Genomic DNA, 27,381 nt, shown 5'->3' with positions numbered 1-27,381 from the left:
CGGTAGTCTCGATGGACTATGCCATAACGCCTTGCAACAGCCCTCCATTGAGCTTGCCCGCCATTTGCTAGCTTTGACTCTCCAACGCTCCAACGCTCCAACAAAGGCTACCTCCATCTTCAACGCCCAGCAATTAAGCTTCAAGTCACGAACTCTACTTCAGCCCACGGTCTTCTACGAGCATCAAGGCAAGGTGACCTACAGCTAAGAGGCTCCTTCGACTCCAACGTCAAGTTCGCCTCCCTCATACGCACAATGCAGGTGACACATCCCAGCACTCCTGAAACCTCTAATCTGCAAGCAAACACAAGAACACACACAACGTGAGAAAACTGAGCAGGCTGCTCACCACCCAACCATGACATCTACGGGATGTGATCCCGTATCAGGAGATGTCCCCTCCGAGCCACGAGCTGAGCTACTGGCACGAACTCCCAACCAGATCCTAACCAGCCTGGTGTCCCATACCACCAGGTGGCGCTGTGAAGCCTGGGATCTGCTACTGGGCCTTGGGCTATGTTATGATGCAGGTGCGCGTCGGCGACTCAATCCAGGATCAGACCTAGCTCATGGGAACGAAACTTGCTCCCATCGGCTCTCTGAGAACTGAACCTCTGGGCCCCTTTTATAGACTCGGGCCCCAAGCGCCAAAAATAGCGAAGACCTCTAACTGGTTCGTACCCTTGCCACTCAACGCGAGAATCAAGCCTGCTTAGCTCTAAGCCTCCCCAAGCTACCTGAGCTAGTCTCGTGTACCCAGTACACGTCGGATACCAATCTGTGCACATGACATACTTCCCCTCCTCTAAGAACTCACTCCTGAGTTTGCTAAAAAACTCAGGAATGTCCGCTAGAGGTTCTGTAATGTCTCCCATGTTGCATCCTCCTCAACACGATCCTTCCACTTGATCTTGTATTCCGTGATAGTTCTATTACGAATCTGTCTTTCACGAAATTCAAGAATACACTCAGGTTTGTGTGGAATAAAAGTCAAATCTGTAACTCTTATTATTTCTTGAGGAGAAACAAGTTGATCTTCCGCACCCAATACTTCTTTCAGTCTACTGACATGAAAGACTGGATGTACTTTAACTTCAGGAGGCAATTCTAGTCGATATGCAATTGGTCCAATTCTTTTAATAACCTTGAATGTACCACAGTACCTGGGGGATAATTTCGGAACCAAACCAGTACTTAGGCTCTTGGATTCCTTGGGGATTCGCAAATATACCATCGTTCCTTCAGAGAACTCTCTAGATGAACAATGTCTATTAGCATAAAATCTGTTCCAATCTTGGGCACTTCTAATAGACTCCTTGGCAAACTGCAACATTTCCTGCATGTCTTGCAAGAAGGTCTTTGCAGCATCATTTTGAATCCCTTTTAACCCAACCATAACTGGTGACTTAGGTTGAAACCCGTACATAAGCATAAAAGGACTGTAACCAGTACTCGAATGCTTTGCACTGTTATAAGCAAATTCTATCATAGGTAGATAATCTTCCCATGAAGACTGCTCTTAGAAACATATGCCCGAAGCATATCTTCAACCAATTGGTTGACCTTCTCTGTACTGCCATTGGATTGTGCATGATCTGAGGAACTCATACTTAGAGTAGTTTCTAACTTCTCAAAAACAAGTGTCCAAAAGTTACTTGTGAACTTCGAGTCCCTGTCACTGACTATGTCAGAGGGCAAACCATACAGCTTAAACAAGTGGTCCACAAACTCGTGAGCCAGCTGAACAGCTGAAATAGTTGTTCTAGTAGGTAAGAACCTAGCCATTTTTGTCAAACGGTCGACTATGACCCAAATGGAGTCATGACCCTTGCGCGTTCGAGGCCGTTCGAGGCAAACCAGTAATAAAATCCATGGAAATACTTTCCCATTTATTACTTGGAATCTGTAGTGGCTGTAATAAACCCGCGCTTCGAAGGCGTTCTGCTTTAGTAACCTGACAAACCCGGCAACCTACTACATAGTTTTCAATAAATGCACGCATCTTAGGCCAATAAAAGGTATGCTTCACAAGAGATAGAGTTCGATGTATACCCGGATGTCTAGCACTAGGAGCTTCATGACACTCCCAGAGAATTTTGGATCGAAGTTCCAGAACATCTGGCACACAAATCTTTCCATTTCGGAACAGCAAGCCGTTCCTAATCATCCATTGACCTCCTGCCGCCTGTACCGTAGGGGGCACAATCCCTGAGTCCTGGTCAACCATGGAGCTCCCATCTTGGACTCTCTGCCAATAAGAACTGAAATGACTATTAGTTGCGCAAAGCCCTCTCAAGGATTGAAATAGGTCTGAGGATATTTCCGTAAATGACATAGCATTTACAAACTTGACTCGACTTAAGGCATCCGCCACACTATTCAACGAACCCTTTTGATAACGTATTTCAAAATCAAAATCTTGCATTAATTCTGCCCATCTAGCTTTCCGTCCCCTCAATTCAGACCCATCACACACATACTTAATTGACTGATGGTCAGTCAATACAAGAAACTTCGAACCATACAAGTAGTGTCTCCAAACCTTAAGGGCATACACTACAGCATAGAGTTCCTTTTCTAGTGTGGGCCAACGATATTGGGTGTCGTCTAGCTTCTTACTCTCGAAAGCTACAGGTCTGCCCTCTTGGAATAGAGCTGCCCCAATCGCAAAATCACTCGCATCGGCCTCTAAAACATAAGGCCAGGTAGGATCGGGTAATGCAAGAAGGGGTGCTTCCTTGATAGAAAACTTCAAGGTTTCAAAAGCCTTGTTCAATGCATCATTCTAAGAGATCGGCTAGGTAGACCTACGTCCACGACCTTTCAATATGTTTGTCAGGGGTGCTGTGATATGTGAATAATCACGCACAGACTTCCGTAGAAATACCGTAAATCCTAGGAAAGAACGAAGTTGTTTCACAGTCTGAGGGATAGAACCTTCTGGATACGATCCAGATCAATGCTAATACCTTCAGAAGAAATCTTGTGTTCGAAGTAAATGATCTCCTTCATAAAGAAGTCACATTTACTCATCTTAGCATAGAGCTTATGCTGTCTTAGAATAACTAAGACAATCCGGAGGTGTCCTATGTGATCCTCGAGCGTTCGGTTATATACCAAGATGTCATCTAAGAACACTACGAATTTGCCCAGAAAATCTCGGAACAAATCGTTCATCATTTGCTGGAAGGTGGCAAGAGCATTGGTCAAACCAAAAGGTAATACAAGAAACTCGTAGTGGCCATACCTAGTTCGGAATGCGGTTCTATCTATGTGTTTAGCATAGATACGAATTTGGTGATAACCCGTACGCAAATCAATCTTAGTGAAATACTTCGCTCCGGCCAAACAGTCTATTAGATCATCGGAACGAGGTAGAGGGTATCGATTCTTAATTGTCACTTTATTCAATCATTTATAATCTATACACATTCTCCATGTAGAATCTTTCTTCTTTCTTAAGAGCACAGGTGCCCCCCAAGGTGATTTACTTGGGCGAATATAGCCCATATTCAAGTAATCATGTAGTTGTGAAGCTAAGCTAACTCATCCTCCTCAAGCTGGCTCATCCTATAAGGTGGAACACTAATAGGTTGAGCCCCAGGTACTAAGTCTATGCGATGATCAACTGCCCGTTCTGGAGGTAGACCTTCCGGTAGTTGAGCAGGGAGTACATCCATGAAATCATCTAACAACATTCTCAATTCACGGTGTTCAAACACACTTAAATCATTCTTGTTATTAACAGAGACAACAAATGAAGAAAGCAGAATCAAAACACATTGATAGACATGATAATGAGAAGTGTTTAATATATTCCGAAGCTGCATTGCAGATACAATAGGTCCTTGAGAAGAGGGAATATTATCACACTGAATACAAAATTGGGTGTCCTTATCTAAAAAAGAAAGAGTACGTTCCTTCCATCCAATCCGAACATCATGGGTTTTAAACCACTCTATTCTGATTAAGAAGTCCACATGCTCCAAGTGCATAACATAGCACGTAAGAGCCGCTGTGTATTCTTGAATCCGGATAGAAAGCGCTTTAATCTTGCGATCCCAAAACTGCTTCCCAGCTGGAAGCTGCACCTCATAGGTGTGATCGCTTGGTATCGTGGACAGCCCCATCTTCTGCACAAGTTTGTAATTGACAAAATTGTCAGAGCTGCCCGGGTCAAAGAGAATGTGAACTCTTTGGTCCCTAACTTCTCCATAAACTTCGAAAAGATCATGGGAACCAAATAACGAAGTATTAAAAGTGCAATCACAAGAAAGTGGGCAGGTAATGACATTTACAGAAATACCTGTCATCGAAACTTGATTAGCTCCCTTGGCTTTGGTACCCGGACCCGCCTGGAGCTTCGGTCCCAGCGCTTGCTTTTGGTTCTTGCGCTTAGGACAATCATTCTTAGTGTGGCTCCGCTCCTCGCAGAAGAAGCAACGTCCTTCCTTCTTTAGCTTCAAGGTACGAAGGAAACGGGCTCGACCATTCTTCGCCTGAGTCAAGTGTTTCTTGGAGGCGTTGTCTATAGACTTCGTCTCCCCGGTACCAGTGGTAGACTGGAAGAACTTCCGTTTGTTCTTCCCACTCGTGTCGGAAACTATGGTTCCCTTTGCACTGGCCATGGTATCATCATAAATACGCGCGTAATTCATGGCCTCTTGCAACGTGGTACACTTGTTGTTCTTGATCTGTAACTTGTAGGAGTCAGGCAAACCATCCACAAAGAAACCTAACAAGGTCATTGGATCCATCTTTGTAGCTCTGGTCTGCAAATCCCGAAACCTCTGAAGATAAACCTCAAAAGTCAAGTTCAGCTTGGACATATCGAGGGCTTTGAGCTTGCCTACGATATCATAATCTTCCTCCTTCTTCAGAAACTCTTTCCTGAAGACCCCTTCGAAATCTATCCATGCTGCAGGCTTGGGTTGGAGTTCCTTCCACCACAATAAAGCCTTTCCTGACATGAACCCGGCTGCAAGCTGTATTTTCTTGTCATCTGGGTACGGGTGAAACTGGAAGTGTACTTGCCACTTGTGCAACCAAGTGTCAACAACCTCCTTGGTACGAGACTTCTGATCTCCGGGAAAAGGATCTGGAGTGATGTTCGGACCTAACACTGAAGCCATGGCATCCACATGCGTGAGCGCCTGAACAGTGCTAGTCAGAAGTGTGAGGGTAGTGTGAATCCCTTGGAGTTGCTGCGTCAACCCCGTTTGATTTGCGTTAACTTGCTCAAACTTTCCATCAAGAGCAGTGGTGAATTCACTGAAGGCTTTCTTCGTAATCAGATCGTCGTAGAGACCCCGGTCATCCTCCGCAGGGTAGTTCAAATCCTGGTCACCCATCGCAAACTCAGGATTTACAGAATCAGCCATGTCTGAAATCTGATCTGAAAAGTAGTGGACTTAGAGAAGTGACAGGTGGAATCGAAGCTTGAAGGAGAGTGGAGCAGAGGCAACTTCTCCAATGTGAGTAAGCGATCCACATCACGTTCCTTCTCAAGCATAGCAAGTGTGACCTGATATTTGAAAGAAAGATAAGCCTTTAATCTTCTATGTTCTAGCTTGAAGAAGCTTCAAAATAGCCAAGAGAGATAGGAGATTGAAACTTGAAAGATCCAAAAGACTTCACTCACCTCCATCTTGAGAAAACCACGTTGTTTGATGTTTCTTGTGAGACGGAGATTTGTATGAACATAAACCAATCTCTCCATCTATGCGGGCTTCAAGCGATTCCGTTTCTTTGTATGGATAAGTGAGAATGTGGACCAATTTCTTTCACAAGGAGAGGCACTACTACCCTGTGAAAGGATGCGGATGGCTAGTCATTGTAGCTCTGGAGTGCTAGCTCCAAAAGATTCCCACCACTTCACTCCTGTGGCCATAAGTGACTTGTCCTTTGCAGCCATACGTGAGAATGATCCCTCACAATCACGATACATATTCAATTGGTCTATCAATTTGGCCTGAAATGGCCAACAAGAAGTCCCAAGTTCCAAGTTCCAACTAGAAATTAAATTCAAGAAACTTTGCTACAACTTATAGCTTGCATAAATGCATCGTGAAGCATGTGCCATATCACTTAAGCCTTACCTGCAGCTCCATATCATTTTTGCTATACCGCTCAATGGTGGTCATCCAACCACTTTGCACCTCTTGATCAGTTTCCTGACCCTTGCCTCTCCAAACTGGATGAAGGACGAATGCAGAAGCATGCAAGGGAGAGTGCATCATATTCCACCTAAGTTACAAAATATCATTGATGTATATGAGTCACTAATAACTATCAAGTAACTACTTAAAAAATGCACAAAAATGATACCACAACTTACAGTTACAGCTTACAAGTGACTCATAAAAGCCCACCTTGACACACATAAGTCGTGTACTTTTTTCACGCGATCCGCTGAAATATTCTGTTCCACCATCTTGTCCATGAGTTCATAAACAAATCCCATGGTTGCACCCTCTCGATCCACAAGACGGAGAAGCTTCAAGATGGGAGCACACAAGTTCTTTATGATAAGGCATTGCTCCCAAAATGCATTGTCAAGGACATGCTCTTCCACTTTTTTGCCTTTTTCTGTTTTGGAGGTCCGCCATCTTGTCCATTCTTCACTTACAACCATCCTCCTCAATGCTTGCCTTACATCTATTAAATTGCCCAAAACTATGTACATGTAGGCAAACCTAGTGTCACAAGGCTTTAACAACTCATGCTCACTCAAAGAGCGGAACATATGCAAAGCTCTTTGCTTCCTTGTGATGAATGTTACAATCATTCGTGCTATGTCAAGCACAAGCTTCACCCAATCTAACTTGCCGATGTCCTCAAATAGCAAGTCAAGACAATGGCAAGTACAACGAGTGAAAAAAATATGGGGATAGTCCTCCTCAAGCATATCTCCAGCAAGCACACAATTGGAAGCATTATCCATGACAACTTGGACTACATTTTCTGACCCCACCTCTTCAATAACCTCTTTTAGGTGTACTCACCTGTCTTTAAGTGGCCACTAGTGTCCACTGCTTTCATGAAAATACCCCCATGGATAGAAGTTACCATAAGTGGTCGCCTCCTAGTGTCTAACCAGCCATCGGACACTATTGTGCAACCATACTTTGGCCACTTCTCCTTCACCACTTGAAGCTCCTTCTTAATGGACTTCACCTCCTCCCTAAGGTCTTTAGTGCGGAAGGTTTCATATGAAGAAGGTTTCCATGAAGGTCCAACCTCCCCAACTGCTTTGACAAAGTCCAAGAAGAAAGGGCTACGAATTAAATTGAAAGACAAATCCTCCGCAAAAAAGAATTTCCTGCAAGCACTCATGGCCTTCTCTCTTGCAGCCACTTGCCAAGATTGTACAAGAGTATGTTGTTTGCTCCCATAGGTTGGAAGCTTATGCCGCTTGTTACTTGCTTCGTGCCAATATCGGAAGCTCCTTCCATCTCCACAAAACCGCCATCGTCTTCTACCAAAACTGCTGCACCAGCTGCAGCATCTAACCGCTTGCATATTTCTACCACATCAGGTGGAGGAGCTAGGCAAGGGTTAACTCCTCTGGACTTAATGCCAAGAATATGCCCATGGATTCTATGTGGCCCTCCTTGGTAACCATGACCACAATACACACACTTGCACCTCTTCATTCCACTTGTCCCCTTTCCATAATCACCTTCAATCTCAACATACTCCCACTCAGCTCCTTTGATCCTACCCATGATGAGGGCTGAAAGTTGAAACTTGAAACTGCAAGACATTGCAATTTGCAAATTACAAGTACTTAGAAGTTAGAATAGTAGACTCAAAATAACTGCCACTTCCCTGTAACCTGTATGTAATAGGTTCAAGGCTGATTTAAAGAAGCAAGCTGCAAAATTCAAATAGAGGTATTGAACTTTGAAGGCTGAAGCCTCTAAAAGACTAAAAGTTAAAACTACCTGAGCAGTGAGGAGGTAGATACTTGAGAGTCAAGACTCTTCACTCGAGGCTAGAGCTTGCAGCCTGCAAGGATGCTTATAACGTATATGATATATCTGCAAATTGCAATTTGCACCTTGAAAGTAATGCAAGGCTAAGGTCTGAAGCTATCTGCAGATTCCAGACTGCAAAGTTCAAACAAGAGTCAAGACAATAAAAATAAATATAACTTATAAGTGAAGCTTGAAGTTTCAACAGGCTGTAGCATTCACTTGCCAACTTTCAAGCTTCAAAGATAGGTTCTAACAGGTTACAGCAGCAAGAAAATTACCTTACAAGTTACAGGAGAGAACTCAGCATGGGGGGGCTGGAGCCTTGGGACTGCATAGTCCAGTAGAGCCTATAGTCTAGACTCTAGTCTTGACTCTTGAGTAGCGTGTAGAGTAGTCACCACTGACCAGTGGGCTGTATGACTTGGGCTGTAGGCTCAAGGCTGTAGAAGACTAGAGCAGGCTGCAGGCTGCAGCATGCAACCCGTTACCTTAGGGCCTGGGTCGCTTCCAACGCAGGAGGTACGGAAGGAAGTACGGAAGCTGTCGCGCAGGTACGGGCGTCAAAACGGGCGTGGAAAAAGAGGCGAATTTGCATATTTTATGACTTTAGGGTTTTTTCAAACGTTTGAAAAATTTTAAACTTGTGCACTGAAAGCAAAGTTTGATTGAAGTTTCCAAACGCCTGTTTTTCAAACGTTTCCAAACGTTTGGTAAGCCAATCAAACGCGTTTGATAGTAACTATGTTTGCCACATCATCAAAGGCCCTCTTCTTCACAAAAACTTCGACAAGCCGTAACCTCCAATCCAGGAGGAATTTGCACGCACTCCAAAAAGGAAAAGTGATCGTCTTTTGAAGCTCTACATGCTTGCTAGATCAAAATCATTGTTAGCAACGTTTGAAAAATTTCAAACTTATGCACTGAAAGCAAAGTTTGATTGAAGTTTCCAAACGCCTGTTTTTCAAACGTTTCCAAACGTTTGGTAAGCCAATCAAACGCGTTTGATAGTAACTATGTCTGCCACATCATCAAAGGCCCTCTTCTTCACAGAAACTTCGACAAGCCGTAACCTCCAATCCAGGAGGAATTTGCACGCACTCCAAAAAGGAAAAGTGATCGTCTTTTCAAGCTCTACACACCTGTTAGATCAGAATCATTGTTAGCAATTAGACACTACCATTGAAGCAACACAAAGCTCATGGTAAGACTTCTGCAACAAATGCTAAAGCAACGCATGAATGCAAAAAGCGTGCCAAAAGCACAAGTGCATGAGATGACCATAGCACAAAGCATGGCATCCACACGTAAAGCGTTAAGGCACATGGAAGAACAAAGCATCATGCATCAAGCTATATCAAGCAAAGAAGAGAACGCTATCAACATCAAGCATTGAGAAGCAAAACTTGCCACCTTCAGCCCACATGTTTGAAAATCAAACGTGACCACCTGAGAGTAGCTATGAAAGCACCCAGGGGAGGTATTGACATGTAAAAGCCACACTTGACGACCTTAAGGTATTGACATGTAAAAACTTGACCACCTGAGAGTAGCTATGAAAGCACCCAGGGGAGGTATTGACATGTAAAAACCTGACCACGTGAGAGTAGCTATGAAAGCACCCAGGGGAGGTATTGACATGTAAAAACCACATCTGAGAGTGGCAATGTATGCACTAAGGGGAGGTGATGGAATATAAACTCACATCTAACCACCTTGCAGTAGCCAATGGATCATGGCACCAAGGGGAGGTGTTGAGATGTGGTGCCATGAGTACATAGATTAAAGGCTAAGGTATGGTATAGGAAAGAATTATAGTAGCCACCCTAGGATGTGGACTACATGATGTGGAGATGTGGATCAAGGATATCCACAAGGAGAGATGTGGATTAGAGTATCCTACAAGTGTTGACTATTCTAAGGGCACTCTCTATATAAGAGGCCTATCATGTATTCTTGAGAGAGAAGAATGCACATTAACTCAAGATTCTGTTTATGGGTCCAAGCTAATCTATCTTGGAACCTAATTGACTTGAGGTACATGTCATGAGCATTCTCTTCATCATGTCTCCACATAGGTTCCATCCACCTTAGAGCGCTCCATGGATCCTGAGGCACGCATATCTCTCCTCAACACCCTCCTGTGAGCTGACTCCCATATGTATCTTGTTATTGTGGGCAGCCCTTTTGTTGGGCTCTCATGCGTCTTGGTGTAGAAGGTCATATCTCTATCATTGTATGTCTCCAAGAAACCTCGTGGGTCAGACCATAGTGTGCCATTACAATTCCATATTGCTATTTTCAGTCCGGTGTGTGCACACGTCCCATGATCTCGAGATCGTCGTAATTCTCCCTCTTCCTTCTCTTCCTTATCCTCCTTGTCTCCTCTGCACTTCAATCTTCAGAGCACGCATCTTGTCCTGGAGCTTGTTTTTTTCACATCCATTCAGCCTTTTCTTTCTCCCATTTCTCCTTTTTGCCCTTTTCTTTTCTCCATTCCTCTTGCATTTTCCCTCCATGTTTTTTCCCTTCAGCAAGTGTCTTGTCTACAGTGCTTTCTCCTCAAGGAGACCACATTTGTAGATTCCAAAATGTCAATTTTTTCAATCAATGCAAGACATATGTTTTGGAGGCTGGTGAGGACATTAGATGTAGTGTTTGGAGTTGTCTCTGCTGTGTAGGCTGTCATGGCATTGTCAAGTGCTTGTTTCTCCCAATTATCTTCTACACATGCTCGTGTAGGCATTGTGCAAGGTCACTATTTTGCTACTGTTTGCAACTGTTTTGGATAAGTGTAAAAGTGCAGAAATAAATGGATTCCTCACATATTTATTGTCCTTGGTGATCTTCAGGTATGCTGGTGGATCTTGAGCGGATGGATTTCCTTCGTTTTGAAATTCTTTTTTTTTTTCCAAGAAAAAGACTTCTATTAAGTAAGAGAAAAAACCCGCGAGAGCAAGCTCAAAGCGGAATACATCATGAAATCGTGAGGATAAATTAAAAACCCCCTCAGAGTGAGGTGGAAAACAACCAAGGCTGAGGCTGAAAGTGCCACCTCAACCCTGTAGTAGTTTCAGAGAAGAAAGGAGAATCCTTCCATTCCCTGAAGAAAGAAGCCCTCCTAGCTGAGGCTGCACGGGAGTCTCCCTGCATACCCGTCCATACGGCCATCAAAGTATGTACGATGTCTGTCCAGATACTAGCCAATGTGTGTGAGGGATGAACCTGAGTACCCTCCAAAGCCTCTGTGCATCTGGCTCTCCAGATATGCCAGGATGCTATGCTCGCTAGAATCTCCCAAGAAGTATCCACAGAGGCATGTAACAGCTGTAAAAGGAAGGTGTGGTACCACATCCAATGAACAAGACTCAATCCGATGACGTCGAACCGAAATGGGCCGAGAGGAGTCAACTCTCTCATAGAAAACCTGAGGTCCTGTAAGAGAAAGCCAAGCCACCGAGGCCCATGTCATAAAAAATGGAGAATGGGCAAAGTGACTGAAAATCCTGGCTACCCCCATCCAAATCATCCTCGCCTGTCTGCAATCCCATAAGCAATGCTGAATAGACTCCGAAGCAGAAAGGCATCGAGGGCATGTAGGGTCGGCTATGAACCTGGACCTCTAAAGGTTCACTGCAATTCCTCCATGGATAGAAAGCCAAAAGAAGATAGTGATCTTTCTATTCTTGTGGGATTTCCAGAGTCCCCTCCAGAAGCACCTCTGCAGATCCACAGTAATATCAAAAGTCTCCCAATGAGGAAGGAACTCTGGAGGGTCTCCAACCTCTACTACTGAGCTAATATCTCTTGGCATTACTGACCGTGTAACGAAAGAAGGGGATGCTCTTCTCTCGATGCCCTGCGTCAATCCACTCCCACTCTCCGGGGTCCCACTACAAATACCTGATGGGAACTCCCCCATAGAGCCAGAGCCTCCAAGACCCGGTGGAGAGTAGCCGGGGGTCTGGGTCTAGGAACCACTCTGAATCTGATCCCTGCATCAAAAGACCTACAACCCTGAAAGGCTGAAAAGCAGACTCAAGCAAGATGTCCTCTGTGGACCTGAGCAATCTGCCACCATCCTGGACACTAAAAACCAAAGCATCCTCCTGTGCATCTCGAAAGGCCAAAACCTGAAGCGGAACCCCGCCTCTCGAAAAAGTACCTGCCCAAGTGGAGGAAGTGAGTGGCATATCATCTGTGTCTACCCAAACCTCTGGAAGGGCTGCCTCAATCTGCAAGATCCTCCCTGCACTCCCTCTGAGATGTCCTGTCAACCTTGATTTGGTCTCCTCTGGAAGCCTGCGGAAAGCTTTCCAAGACCCCATAGAAGATGCAGGTCCCCTCTCCCACCTGGACCACTGCATGTAGAGTGAGGCACCCAGTGGTCTGCCATGATCATCTAAAATACTGTCATTCCACATGATGGGTTGCCTATCAATCTCTTCCCGAGAGGAAGGAGGAATCCTCCGAAGAGTGCTTCTGAAACTGGCCCGAGCTTTCAGAATGGCAACCATTCTTGCTCGAGGAGGAAGGGATGGAACCAAGTGGCGAAAAATCAACAGGGGAAAGAACCCTGGCACCTGAAGAAGAAGCCCTTTCAACAGGAAACCCAATCACTGGCTCCCCAAAAGTAGCGGGCACAAACTCCTCCTCTGGGAAATCTGAACCCTCTGCCAAGGCTGAAAACGAGTTCCTGTGGAGCAAGCCAGACACCGGAGTGCGAAGGATCCCTTGTGAGGGAAGAGGATCAATAGTGTAAGCTATCCCCTTCCCCCTATCCAAGGGAGGAAATGAGGAATGCTCTCTATCCTGTGTCTGCCCAGCCGCGGAGACCTCTCCTGCCTCAAGAAGAGCATCTGGCACCGCTGGATCTAGGGAAGAAGCTGCAACCGGGGAGGAGGTCGAAGCTTCAGCGTCTCGGACTGTGCAAGGTGAGACTGGAGGGACAGCTCGAGGTGAAGCAGAGTCCACTAAAGTACCCTCGTGAACTGAAGGAGGGATCTGCACACGTGCCGGAACCCACTGGAGAGCGTCGCGTGCTCCTGAGGTAGGTGGGGGTCGAGGAGCAGGTGAAGGACCTGTACCACCCCCCTGTCGAGGCCGAGGAGCAGGTGCTGGACCTGTACCACCACCAATCTGAGGAGGACTACCATGCGAAGGTCGAGGAGCAGGTGCTGGACCTGTACCACCCCTCTGTCAAGGCCGAGGAGCAAGTGCTGGACCTATACCACCCCCCTGTCCCCCCTGTCGAGGCCATGGGGCGGTAGCTGTACCAGAGGGCTTCTTGGGCCTTTTCTTCTTCCTGGGGCAATCCCTAGCAAAGTGTCCAGAGGTCCTGCAAATCCTGCACTGGTCCTGTTTGCCTGAAATCTCTACTCTCTGGCGAAAAAAGGAACCATCCGGGCGCTGGATCATAACATGATCCATCTTGAGGTTAGGATCCTTGCAAAGGACCCTAACTCTAGGTACCCCATCAGCCTTGGTTGCCTCTGCTGCAGTCAATGGCAACCGAGGGAGGGGTGGGATCTCAGCAACTGCGCCAAAATGCTCCCCAATAACAGAAAGAAGTCGATGGTAAACCTGGGGAAGCCCGGGGAATTTGATGAAGAGCGAGAAGATTTTCTTATCTGCCTCCACTGGGTCGAAACCAATATGAAAGACTTCAAAGAAGATCTTCCTGTGTCCCAGGTGTAAAAACTCAGCCTTGAGCACAGTGCTCGCAGCCTTTGGAGTGTCAAAAACAACCTGTAAAAAACCTCGTCCCAGAAGACGAACATCTAACAATCGTGGAGTGAGGTCTGGGGGGAGAGCCGCAAGCATCTAGTCTGTGGCTTGGGATCTGGAGGGGTGAGACCCGAAGATGCGTGCTAGCAACGTGGTAGAGCATTCAATCTCTACATCCTTCTTGAGCTGCTGCAACTCGTCTTTAGAAGAGGTAATAGTTTTCGCGGGCGGTGGAGGTGGAGTAGGATTGGCTGATGGAGTATCCATCGCCAATCGAGGTGAGGAGGCCGACTCTAACAAATTAAAGGCTCCTTCCGCTCCAAAAAAAGCTGCGGGAGAAAAGGGGGGTAGAAAAAAGGGAAAGGAGGCGAGGAGGGAGCAGGGGGAAGGGGTGAGAAGGGGAGGGGTGAAGGGGAGAGGCTGAGAGGCTGAAGGGGAGAGGGGCAGGCTGAGAGGGAGGGAGGGGGCAGGCTAGGAAAAGGAAAGGGAGAGGAAGGAGAAGCTGGAAGGGGGCGGGCTGGGAGGGGGAGGGCTGAGAGGGAGAGGAGAGGAAGGAGAGGGAGAGGGAGAGGAAGGAGAGGGAGAGGAAGGAGAGGGAGGGGCAGGGAGGGGGCGAGGCAGGCTGAGAGGGGGAGGAGAGGGTGCGGGGAGTGAAGGGAAGGGGGAGGAGAGGGAGAGGAGGGGGCGGGCTGAGAGGTAGAGAGGGGGCGGAGAGGCAGGGAGGGGGCGGGGGAGCAGGCAGGGAGGGGGCGGAGAGGCAGGGAGGGGGCGGGGGAGCAGCAGGCAGGGAGGGGGCGGGGGAGGAGGGGGCGGAGAAGCAGGGAGGGGGCGGGGGAGCAGGGGGCAGGCTGAGAGGCAGGGAGGGGGCGGAGAGGCAGAGAGGGGGCGGGGGAGCAGGCAGGGAGGGGGCGGAGGAGCAGGGAGGGGGCAAGGGAGCAGGCAGGGGGAGGGGGCGGGGGAGCAGGCTGAGAGGGGGAGCAGGCTGAGAGGAGGTCGTTTTGAAATTCTGAAGTTGGAGCTCTTCCACTCTTACTATGCGTAATTCTAATCATGCAAGTAAATATGTGGGCTCTCTTATTGATGCAGGAATCGACAATAATTTGGAGGCCAATGATGACGACGATTTTGTTGAAGTGGGTTTGATACGTAGCTTGCATGGTGTTCATGGGGAATTGAAAGTTTCATCGCTTACTGATTTCCCAGAGGAGCGTTTTGAACAGGTATCTTGCTGTTGTATCTCCACTCACTAGTATCCTGAGAATCCCTTCTGGCATTTCCTTTGGTTTCACTTTCCTAGCACTATTGCTTTCAGAATAAGTTGATAACTATGATGGGTTAATTTGAATGCTGTTCTCTCTTCTCTCTGAATACTGTGGAGATGTGGTAGTTCCATCTCATTTGCTCTAAGTATCTGCAGGTTGTTGTTCCAGCCAGGAATTAGATGGGTTGGATTTTATCGGATGGGCACGTTGATGGGGGTCCGCCAAGTTGAACTTATAAGTGGTCGGAAATTTATTCAAGGGAAACAACCATCTTGGCTGATCACTTTTCAAGGTTTTGAGACACTCGAGGAGGTAATGCTGTTTTTATTCATCTGGCTTTTAGATTCTGGTTTTGTTCCAAGACACACTTTCAAAATCAAATTTCTTAATGCTAAGGGGCAAAGTATCAGGTCTGAACTCATCAGTTCTTGCTTCTCGCTAATGCTAAATAATTGTGAATTGAAGAGGACAAGAATTAGGACTATTGTGGGAATGCATTTTTCAAGAAAAGTATGCATTTCTTCTTCATGGTGACTATATAAGTTCTGAGAGGGGACATACTGCTTATATGGATATGACAGATTCTAGGGAGATTTGTCAAAACAAAATCCATCCTTTATTTTATTGCCCTTTTTTTAAATGGAAAAGGTTCTTATTCAGTCGAAAGAGATTTCAGAAATTTTTGAACCCAAATGGCAGCTTATGCTTGGGTACTGATGAGAACATAAGCATAGCTTTGCTTACTAAATTGTTTTTATTTTAATTCTACCATTTACTCATAATTTTGTTTAAAGTTGCTTACAAAAACCCTTCTTTCCTTTTTCTTCCGCTTGTTTATAAAAATTATAATCTGTAAGATTGGATATATTCTAGCCTTATTTAGGTATATTTTTAATAATAATATGACACACACACCTTGTTGCACAGAATCTCAACTACAGGGAGCCAAAGCAACCTATGTGCTTAGTAACAGCATTAGGAAAATGGAAAACACAATGTTACACAGAAATCAACCAACAAAGGCTAAAATAACATCATCCTTTTAATTTAGCAATTGGGCTTGCCCATACATGGTCTGCCCATACATTGTCCAAGTAACCGAATCATGGCAAATAAGATTCAAATCAAAAGTATCCACACTGTGCTATTCATTGTTAAAACGTGTACTGCTGCTGTGGCAAAATACCTGTTTTCAGTGGTAGAATCATATAGTATCAGAGAAATCTGTTTCATTTCCAGACTGCTGTATCTTTTGATATTGTGAAGACAATTTGAAGAAAATCAAAATTTGAACAAGCTTGTCATCTGAAACTCCTGATTTGGGATCTACTAGAGGGTCCTAATGCAAACAAGCAAGGAACAACCATGTTAGGTATTATGGAGACTTGTGTCTTAAAGAACTTTGGAGTTTAAATGAATATTCACATATTCTGACATGCTAGCTACTTTTGTATGTTTGATGTACAGGCCACTGAACTTTTGGGAGCCACTATTCTTGTTAAAAATCAAGATAGGCCAACATTGAAGGCAGACGAGCTCTATATTCCTGATCTAGTGGGCATGTCTGTGCAATTGAAGGTACTTTTTGGGACACCATTTTTAAAGGAGAGAATCCTGTCTTTAGAAAGTTGTGTTTTTTGAATGTTATATTTCACAGGTTATGTTGTGCTGCAATAGTAATAGAACATGGGGCTGTGTTCATGGTGCCAATTACCAGTTTATAAGAGCAAAGAGATGGCCTACCTGGAAAGTACTCATGTGAAGCAGAATTATAACTATGGAAAGTACTATGTTGGAGTTATGAGTGCATCTGAGAGAAAATAAGTAATATTCCGACATGGAAAAACAGGCGCCCATGTATTATAAGGGAACTCATGCATAGCCTGCAGGGTCACTGCCTTCTAGAGCTTGGTACATTATGATAGAAAAAACACAATACACAAGCATGGGCACATAGCTCGTCTGCTCTACTACAGTCTACTACTAGCAAAAGACTGCCTCGATATATATAGAGATTTGGAGTAGTGGCTGAGCTCTAGCAGACTAGAACACTGAAATAGACAACCAATGATGAGAGGCCAGCACGCGAGTGCTCCCTTGACCTTTGGAAGATGTGAGACATCAACTCATGAGATTCAGAGACCTTAGAGAAGGCTGTAAAGTCCTGAACCACAAGGGCGTCCCTAGAATCTTGTTTGGTTTGAAACTACGTGATATCTTGTGTCAAAGACTAGTAGACTGCTCCACCCTAATCCACTAACCCACCAACACGTTGGATTTAACTATATCTAATACTACCCCCCTCAATTTGAGAGGGAGAAAACAGACAGCTCATCAGTTGCTGTCCAGCAAATGGAAAGTCTCTGATGTCAAACTCTGAAAATAAATCAAGACCATTGTTTAGATCCTGCCTGCAGAAATTTGTCCATGGATTGTTTGAAGCGTTCACAATAGCCAAGAAAAGAAGCATAGAATGATGATGGTAGCGAATACTTTTTTGAAAAACATTTACTCACAAGAGCTCTACTTAAATCTCAGCGTCAAGTCTTGCATGTTCACTGTTTAGAGAAAAAGAACAGGATGATAAAAAAGAACAGGAGATCGTCATTAACTTCAATGGTTGTCTTCTAAAGGATTTACCGAGTCTTCCTTGTTCAATGTGTATGTCCTCCCTTAACTTGGGATCGATGTAACTTGCTGTTGCTACAACCAGTTCTCCTTTGAGTTTTGGCAATCCTAGCAAAATCTTTGATTTCTGTATCAGTTGCATAGTTTGTAACTGACTTACCCTTGCTTACAACCTTCCCATCTCTTTCATTAAAGAGGTCAGGCACTTTTGCTCAAGCCTCAGCATGACCTGTGTTATCACAAAAGTGACATCTAATCATAGAATTCCAAGTTTTTTTGGCAGAAGACCTTTTTCGTCACGTCCATTAGAAATTTGTAAAGATCTAGGCTCCTCATGAGCGGGTGCTGAAACTAAACCATGAATACCTGAGAATTCTAACTATGTTAGAATAAGCTAAGGATAAGCTTGATAGAAGTATTGCTTATATGTCCTTGTCGTCAACCTTTGAATCCAACTTTGCCAGCTGCTTAACTGTTTCTTGTAGCTTAATTTGGTGCACTCCAAGATTCATATTGTTTTTAACATGCAGACTAAACAGTTCTTGTTTTAGTATGGCATTGACATCTCTTAATTATTCCAAACAACCTTTGAACTACCCAATTCTCAGATACATATCTTGTCAGATCTAGGTGATCTGCCCAGTAATCTGTATGAAAGCCCTATAGTTGTTGAACACTTATGTTCATACATAGCAAAATTTCCCCAACCTCTTAGTGTCTGTAGGTCTCTTTTAGGTGTCTGCAAGTACTGACTGGACTCCTCTCTCCATGGAAAATAACCTAGTGCTGAGTTGCCATATTGGGAAATTCATCCATGGAGCTTCTGCACCGAAACATTTCTGTTGATAAAATTCATCATCAAAGCCAAAAATCGGCACTTTGGTACTAATACCAAATGAAATGGAATTATAAACTTTGGAAAGTATGCAAACCCATACTATGCAGAAGTTATGATTGTATCTGAAGGAAAGGAAGTATTATTGTGACTTGAAGAAGCAAACACACATGTATTAACTCATGCATAGCTCGTAGGGTCACTGCCACATAAAGAAGAAACTCATGTATAGTCCGCAGGCTCACGGCATTGTAGAGCTCGTTACATTATGGTAGCAAGTACTACACCAGCATGAGCATGTGTTGGGATTATCGTGGTCACCTCCCCATGTGTGAGTCCCCAAACTGCCATAGGGCAGATCTGAAAGACAGAAAGGGTTGCCACATGGGCATCATCTAAAGGCTCATGGAAGGCTGTTGGCAGGCCCACAAGTGGTGAGCAGAAAGGTCCACGTGTAGGCTGTAGACAGACTTGGAGTGAGCAATTCAGAGGCAGAAGTGGTTGGCAGACTGAAGAGACCAGCCCGAGCAGATGGACAAAAGGGATTGTCAGGCGCATGCATCTAGCATGGTCCTCAGGTGCAGGGAGAGTTTACTGCAGAAGATTGGTTTACTGGTACAGCATGCTGTTACAGGTATCAGGGCTACAAACACAGCAACAAAAGGTTGGGAACTTGCTGTCCAAAAAACACAGCAAATAGGAAATACCTCCTCCACTCAAATGGCCGATTGGATCTAGGGCTTGCTGCTTTTGTTTGCTGCAGCTTCTTCTCTTGAAGCGCTGACTAGACATCATAGCCAAAGAGTGCGTTGATGTGATGTGTTGGTGTGTAGTACTAGAAGATCCCCCCCTTTTTATTTCAATATCCACACACATTTTCTTTTAGGCACCATGAGGGGGTTTGGACCACGGTAAGGCTTCTAAGGCCTATTTCCAGCACCCCTCCGTGGTCCAAACCACGAGTAAGCCAGTATCCGAATGCCAATTTGACCCCCCTACACAAGGTCATCCCATCACATATGGAATGCAAGGGCCCTTCTAAATCTGGCCATTCACAAGCCAGCAACACACGCGGACTGCACAAGCCATCATCCCTTTGTCAGCCGCCTCGAAAACCACTCCGGATACTGCCCAAATACAGCCGCCTGTTCTGAACACACACCTGCATCTCTGGTCATGCAAAGCAACAGCCGCCCACCACTTGCAGACGAAGCAAAACGTGGGTTGTCACTCCCACGTGTGCGAAGTTAATGTTCAGCCGCCGCGCTAGTGTCTAGGCGTAGATGGGTTGACACACTCTTTTGTTTCTTTTTGGGACATGGTTGGGGACTAGTTGTTTCTACCTTGCAGGGCATTTGGGACTCTAGTGCTATTCCTGATTGAATTACAGAGGGTCTCATTCATCTTATTGATTGTGGAGCTCTGAAGTCATCAGTGATGTCAGTGAGCATGTATGAGGTGCCTACATAAGGACCTCACTCTTCTTCATTCCATAATGCAAGTATTCTGAGTTTGTGTCCACTCTACTCTTTCTTTTCAGTTTACCAACATGGTATCAGAGCTATTTGATCCCCCTTGATCCATTTCTGCCACATCATCATCTTCTTCTCCATCTTCTTCTTCACCATCTCTTCCTCTTCTTCCCAAAGTTTGCTTAAGCCTGTTCTCCTCCGGTTCTCTACCTTTTTCCACGCCCTTCCTGTTGGGGAGATCCTCGAAGGGGCGAACCCCTGGCTCAAAGGAATTAAAGAAATACGGGCTCGTTTCGTCGCCATTACACGCAGTTCGTCGACCTCTGTTCCTGCATTTTCTCTCAGCATACTCCATACTTCTCTAATTCCTTTCAGGGGGAGCTAGTCCATACCTAGAGCTATCCTGTGCTGAAATTTGAGCAGCAATGGTTGCTTATTCAAGCTGAAAACATAGAAAAACTAGTTGAAATTGGAGAGACTAGCTATGGCGCCCTGACGTGTTTTTGCGCCTTTTCTTCTCAGAGGATCTTCTGTTGTATATCAGTTCTCTTTTGCCTCAGAAACCCCCTTTTCCTTTGCTCTAAAGAGTAAGATACAAGCTCTCCAAGTTCAATCTTTTGATTTTGACAGTTTTGACAAGTTTTTGAAGATGATGCTACATAAGATGCTATTCTAGCATTTCTGGTTTTTTGAAACTTTCAATAACATCAGTACAAGTGTGGCTTCAGTTGTGCTTTGAGTTGCTATACCTGGTTTTGATTGGAAAGATTTCATTTAGCCACCTCTGTGAAGCATATAAGTGAAAGCATCATTGATTGAAATTTGGTCACAAGACTTTGCTACATTAAATGCTTATATTCTGAAGCTTTTTAGTTGTTATTCTAGCCTTGTAAGAGAGAAGACACTGCCCAATATCTGGGTTAGACCCTCTCATGGCTTGCTTATGCAAAATATGTGAAAAGCCTAAACATAAAGCAATGTCTTGTTATGCTACAAAGGAAGAGAATGCCAACATGGCTTCCTTGTTGAAGATTGCCAAGATAATGGTTGCCAAAAAGGAAGCAACTTCAAAGACGGAAAATGCCAATCTACTTTCAGTTGATGAGCCTCCACAAGATGAGGCATCCTTTGAAGATTATGCATTTTAAATCATCTCCTTGTATGCTCCAGATCTCTCTTTTTATGTCAAGGTACTCAGCCTGGATAGTCCTCCAAAATGAATGAAATAAACTATGGTGTTTTGTGTGTTTTGTAAACACCTCTGGTCACCTTATGATGTAGGCCATGTGTATGTTTTGCTCCATGGTACCTCCTGCAGAGATTGTGTGCATGTACATGCAGGGGAGATAACCATTGGAAGGTCTTTTTGTGTCCCTTTTAGTTTACCTTACACCCATGGGAACCCTTGCTAGCTTGAGATCCTAGCCATTGATAGATCCATGACCACCATGAGATGGCATGAGACACCTTGTGCTAGCTGTATCCTTGACATAGCCTGAGGCATTCCCTTGAGGGGGGGTTTGATGGGATATCTCAAGGTGTATGCCTCAGGCACACCTTGGTTTCTATGTGTGAGTGCTAGAGGCACAATTAGGTGCCCATAAGCACAGTTAGGTGGTGGAAAGCCACATAGGATGATTGAGAGAATCTAGGAGCAGATTGAGGAGATGATTGTGGAGCTTTGAAGTCATCAGTGATGTCAGTGAGCATGTATGAGGTGCCTACATAAGGACCTCACTCTTCTTCATTCCATAATGCAAGTATTCCGAGTTTGTGTCCACTCTACTCTTTCTTTTCAGTTTACCAACACTTATCCCGAAGGGGGGATGCAGAAATTTGGTTGCCCCATGGAGGCCAATCACTCGCTTGGGCACTTTCAATATGGCCTTTGTGCATGGCTGAAGCATTTTTGCTTTTTTCCTTTCATTTAGGAGGCTTTACGTTAGGGAACAAAGGGTCACACAACTGAAGCTAACCCAGAGAGAGTCATTGAACCCAGGAATCACACAGTCGTAACTTCAGTTCCAAACTTCACTTTTCTTAGTTTGTACTAAGTGGGCATGCAGAAAGTTGGACACAATCATATACAAAGTATGCCACAATCGATCAGCTGAGTGTTGACTAGATGTGGACTTCGCACACTGAAAAATCGATCAGCTGAGTGTTGACTAGATGTGGACTCTGCACACTCAAAAGGCTGTCCTACCTGCTTGGCAACTCCAAACACTTGGCCTACGTTGCTCACATAGATCTTATGTGGGCCTTGCATGTGTGCCCCCCCACAATCACCCCTTCCCAACTGATCCTCCTGGACAGCCTCTCGTAAGGCAGTGCTTGCTATGGATCCCTGACCTCCCTGCTGTTTGAATACAAACTGAGGCACAAGTCACTTCCTTGATTCCAGCTTCCTTTGCTGCTGTGAGGGAAGCCCTTTATGAAGGCCTGTGAGCTCCTTGTATTCACTTTCCTTGCTGCGGCAATATCCTCATGGATGGTGCCTTCAATCAGGTTGGACTGCTCACCAAAATTGCTCAGGATAATATGAGCCTTGAATGGGCTACCAAAGGAGCCCTAGAAGAGCCGACTGAATCAGCCGACCCCTTAGTTTGTGGGACCTGACTTGGTCTGCAGGCTTTTGCTGCCCAGTCTGGCCACATGGCAGTCTGCAATTGGCTAGACCTGTCTGGACCCTTTTCCAGCATTCCCGGGCTTTTTCCCTGCCCAGAATGCCATGGAAATCAGTCGCCCATCTGCTCCTGGCATGCTCCAGTGCTGCTGCCCCTGGTTGTTCTCAGTACAATCCTACAGTCTTCTCCAGACATCTGTAAACAGGCACGAGCCTCCCCCCCCCCCTTTTTCCCTCCGGGCTGTCTTTTCATGTTCCACCCACTCTAGTATGCCGCGCAGGCTTTGATCTCCATTATGGGTTTGTTCCAGCCCATGTACCAGACTGTACCATCACTGAGCAGCACCAACCAGAGCATGCCATGTGTCATTGTGGCGGCGGCAGTTCTGGGCAGAGCTTCATTTCTTGCTGCTCTTCCGAATCTTTGTGTGCTTGCTGCCCTGCTTTCTTTGTTAGTTCTGCCATGTGGCAGGCTCAAACAGTGCCCACATGTCAACTAACTTAACCTAGTCCACCTCCCCCATGCACTCCTCATTTGGGGGCTTAGAGATTGCGAGGTGACTACCTAAACTTCGACATTCCCTCTCACTGACACAACGTGTCCAATCCCAACACGTCGATGTAAATGCTCATGAGCTCCCAGTGAGCTCTCAAACAACTATCTTTTTTACTTCAGCACACTCTTTCCTCTTGTAGATGTCCTTATCTTCATCATCGAGGCTTAACAATTTAACCAATGCCCATCTTCCAGCACCCTACATCCGGCTTGTTTGCTTGCTGTAAAAGCAAACCATGTACCTCATGGAGGCACACCCAGCTATCATGTGTAATCTTGAAACGCCCCCTTCAGTATCATAGCTCCAAATGACCTTGAATCGTTAGGTTCTTCCCAGAATCTTTCCTCAGGTCAGTGATACCAATTCCGCACTCGGAACAATCTGCGCACATATTGATGTTCACATACTTACTAAAATACCAAGGTCAGCATACTTGACCTTAATAACACATGGAGATGTAACCAAGGAAGTCCTTGCTTTACTATAGTAGCTTTTGGAGTTTACTCATTTGAATCTTGACTGGTCTCCTTCTTCTTCCTGCAGTCCTTTGCAAAGTGCCCTGGCAGATCACAGTAGAAGCACTTCTTTTGGTGTTTTCTTATTTTCTCATACTCACAATCAGCAGCATCCCCATCATCTTTATATTTTTCACTCTTCTTTTTGTTGTTGGTTGTTGGGCTTAACGTCGCTAGGCTTACCCTTGCCTTTACCTTTGGCTTTTCCTTTGTCCTTGGTATACAAAGGTTTGGTTCATACTTCCTTCTAGGAGCTTCCTTCTACAAGGGCAGATGCATGAGCTCCTCGATTGTCACTAATGTGCTCCGTTGCTCGTCTAGCATAGTCACGACGAACTCTTTGTACCTTCTCGGAAGCATCCCAAGCAAGAGCCTTGCCATCCGAGCTGTGCCTGTTGCTTGACGAACATGAAAGAGCTTGTCCCTAATCACCTTCATGTTGGTGACATGTTCCTGAACTGAATCCCCCTGGTCCATTTGCAAGTTGTACAACTTTGTCTCGAGGTCTAGTATCCCCGCATCATTATTTATCTCATACATGTCCCTTAGGACGATCCACACAGTAAAATAAGTGGTTGCAAGCTGAATGTGAGTGAGCACTAAATCCACAATGGTGCCATTTAGGATGGCCTGGGCCTCTGCATCACGCATCACCCAATCTCTCAACGCTACAAGATCCGTTGGTACCACAATTGCAGCCGTAGCCGCAGTGGCCAGAGTGACGGTGGGCTGTTGCATTACCTCAACTCCCATTGCTATCTCCTAGATCAACCCACCACTAGATGACTACGAACCTTCTCTTGCACAAAGGATAATTTGACCCATCCAATTTACCTTACTCCCCAAAACTTGGAACCAGATACTGGACAGCCATAAAGAGGAATTGAATGGCTTAGGGGAGCTCATTTGAATCAAACACTGATTCTTCTGCTTCCTGAATTGGGATTGCCTCGTGTAGGCCATCTTTTGGTGGTTCTAGTGATGCCCTATAGGCCATGGTATGTGCCTTGTAGGCATAAGTGTAGGCACTTATAGTGTTAGTGCCTTCTATGCCACATAGGACACTTAGTCCTATGTGACACCTAGGACACTTAGTCCTAGGCCTAGGTACAAGTACTTTGTACTTGTGTTTTTCAACCTTATCTAAGTTTGACGTGACTTCTCTTTCGACTCGTCTTGTACCTGCACTCTCTCTCTCTTCGACTCGTACCTTCAGTGGTATCAGAGCAGGTATTGCTCTAGCCTTCCAGCTCTCCTCAGCCCCGAGCCCTCCATAGCTTATTGGAAGTTTTCTGCGCCGTTCTCAGCCTGTTCAAGGCTCTTCAGCTACTGTCCAAGATCCAGGCGTCCAGCTCCCCAAGCAACATGTGTATCTGCATTCCCTTCCGTACAGTTGTACGGAAGGCCTGGTATCAGTGGTTCGTACCTGCGCATCGAGGGTCGCCGTACTAAAATCGTGCATCGCCGTATTGAAATCGTACACCCGTACTTGCAGTTCGCCGTACGTACGGTGCAGTGATAGATCCGTCGTACAACAGTACCATCGTCGTACAAGGTACCCGTACCTGCAGTTCGTCGTACATACGGTGCAGTGATATATCCGTCGTACCTTCAGTGCTATTCGTCGTACAAGGTACTTTCACCGTACAGCTGTACCTGCGCAAAAACACCGTGCAAGGTACTTGCACCGTACCTACAGATCAGTCGTACAACTTGTACTTGATCTGGGTATTCCGTACAGCTTCACCACAGGTTCTGTACCTGTTTTAGCATTGGCTGGAATCAAGTCCTTGGTCTCACTGCAGTCATCTACAAACATTTGCAGATTTGGGGCTTTTGCAGGACATTGGAAAATTTGGGGCTTTCATTTCCTTTCACCTCCTTTGATTGCAATTTCTTACAAGAATATTGGAGCTTTGGGATTTAGTCTGCAATTTCTTGTTTAAATTGCAGTACATTGGGTCAGATTGCAGGACATTCAGTTACATTTGCAGGACATTGGGTCAGATTTGCATACATTGGGTCACATTTGCAAAAATTTCAGCAAAATTTGGGGCTTTTCTGAATTTGCCCTCTTTTTGGCCTATTTGCCCTCAATAAATTTGGGGCTTTTGCCAAATTTGCTGTTTTTGCAGTGAACATTGCCTGTCACAGTCACATTTGGGCCAGATCTGCATTTGCCTTTTGATTTGGGTCAGAAATTTGCAGATATTTGCTGTCATTTTTGGGACAGCCAGCTTTTTGCAGTGATAGCCTTGAGGCTTTTGGGTTTTCAGGTCTTTTACAGGTTATCACAGTTGCTATGGCTGGGAACAATCAAGATTTATTTGGAGTTCTTCGTGAAGATGATAAGTTGGATGGTACCAATTATCCGATGTGGTCTTATCTCATGAAACATATTCTTGTTGCAAAGCATTTGTGGAATATTGTTTCTGGGGCTGATCTGAGGCCAACCAATCCTTCAGTGGTTGTTTCTACTGCTGGTTCTTCTGCAGGGGGTACTCCTCCTGATGCCTCTTCCTCTAGCACTCCTGCTGCTGCTCTTCCAACTCAAGAACAGTCAAGATGGGATGCAAGAGATGCAAATGCACATTCATGCATTGCTTTATCATGCAAGAGAATCATTATTCCACACATCCGGTCTTGCAGGACAACAAAGGATGCTTGGGATAAATTGGCTTCTCTATATCAGATTCGCAATGAAGCTCGTGTTGCATATTTGAGAAGGCAATTACAGGAAGTGAATATGAATGAAGGTGAGTCAATGGATGCATATTTGACAAAGGTCAAGGACCTCATGGAACAGCTTGCCAACATTGATGAGGTGGTGCCAAATTCACAGCTTGTCAGTACTACATTGAATGGACTACCAGATACATATCAAGGGTTTGCTACAACCCTTCGATTAGTGGCCATGGGTAATCCAGACCACTATTCTTTTGATCAGCTAGTTACTTTGCTTTTGCAAGAAGAGCAAAGTAGAGCTAACAGACAAGCCATTATTCCTGATCATGCATTTGCTTCACAGCAGACAGGAAGAGGCAAGGCTTCCAAGCCTATGGGCAAGCCAAAATCTGCGCACAGCAGCTGCAATTCCTCTACGCATAGCAGCTGCAATTCCTCCCATGCATCTAAAAATACAGCAGATAAGGGAAAGAAGAAAAGATGCAACTATTGTCGCAAGCCTGGACATGACATTTCAGCATGCAGGAAGAACATTGCTTCGGAGAAAAAGAAAGCAAGATTGACAGTTAATGCCTCACATGCCATTGAATCCCATGAGCCAGCAGATGCTTCACATGCACATGCTCTTCAGGATGATTGGGCATGGGCTGTCCATTGCTCATTTGATCCCTCCAAAGCTGATGCACTCTTTGCTGCTAATGATGCTCAGTCCTGGTACTTTGATAGTGGAGCTTCCAAGCATGTCACATCTTGTAGACAGTTGTTTCATTCTCTAGCTGATGCACCTCGAGGGGGGACTGTTACATGTGCCAATAATGCTTCATATGCTGTAAAAGGAGTTGGAGATGTGCAGCTCACATCCATTTCCAGCCATCCTGTCACTCTAACAAATGTTCTTTTTGTGCCTGGAATTGAAGTCAACTTGATTTCAATTTTAGCAATTGCTACTTCAGGTTTCAGAGTAATTTTTGATGGCTACAGATGCCTAGTATATGATCTTCGTGATGACAATGCCATAGTTCTCACTGGCACTTTGCAAAAAGGGCTTTATCACCTTGATCATCATTCAGCTGCACTTTCTATTGAAGCATTGGCTAT

At 45.2% G+C, this 27,381-nt stretch overlaps 1 protein-coding gene across 2 annotated transcripts in view; it reads left to right on the top strand.

Moving 5' to 3' along the window:
* The window catches only part of LOC147905372 (16S rRNA processing protein RimM family), a 110,374-nt gene that overhangs the window by 13,596 nt on the left and 69,397 nt on the right, over window positions 1-27,381 (top strand). For both annotated transcript variants that reach the window (XM_087370618.1, XM_087370670.1), the window contains 3 exons: window positions 14,790-14,923; window positions 15,134-15,277; window positions 16,433-16,543. In XM_087370618.1, the coding sequence (XP_087226744.1) occupies window positions 14,790-14,923; window positions 15,134-15,277; window positions 16,433-16,543 (389 nt within the window). The remainder of the gene's footprint in view (window positions 1-14,789; window positions 14,924-15,133; window positions 15,278-16,432; window positions 16,544-27,381) is intronic.

This window comes from Dipteris shenzhenensis, chromosome 1 (genome assembly GCF_047967505.1).
Source record: "Dipteris shenzhenensis isolate YYH24624 ecotype China chromosome 1, Dip_SZ_1.0, whole genome shotgun sequence".
NCBI lineage: Eukaryota > Viridiplantae > Streptophyta > Polypodiopsida > Gleicheniales > Dipteridaceae > Dipteris > Dipteris shenzhenensis.
This window is presented reverse-complemented; position numbering and strand designations above follow the sequence as displayed.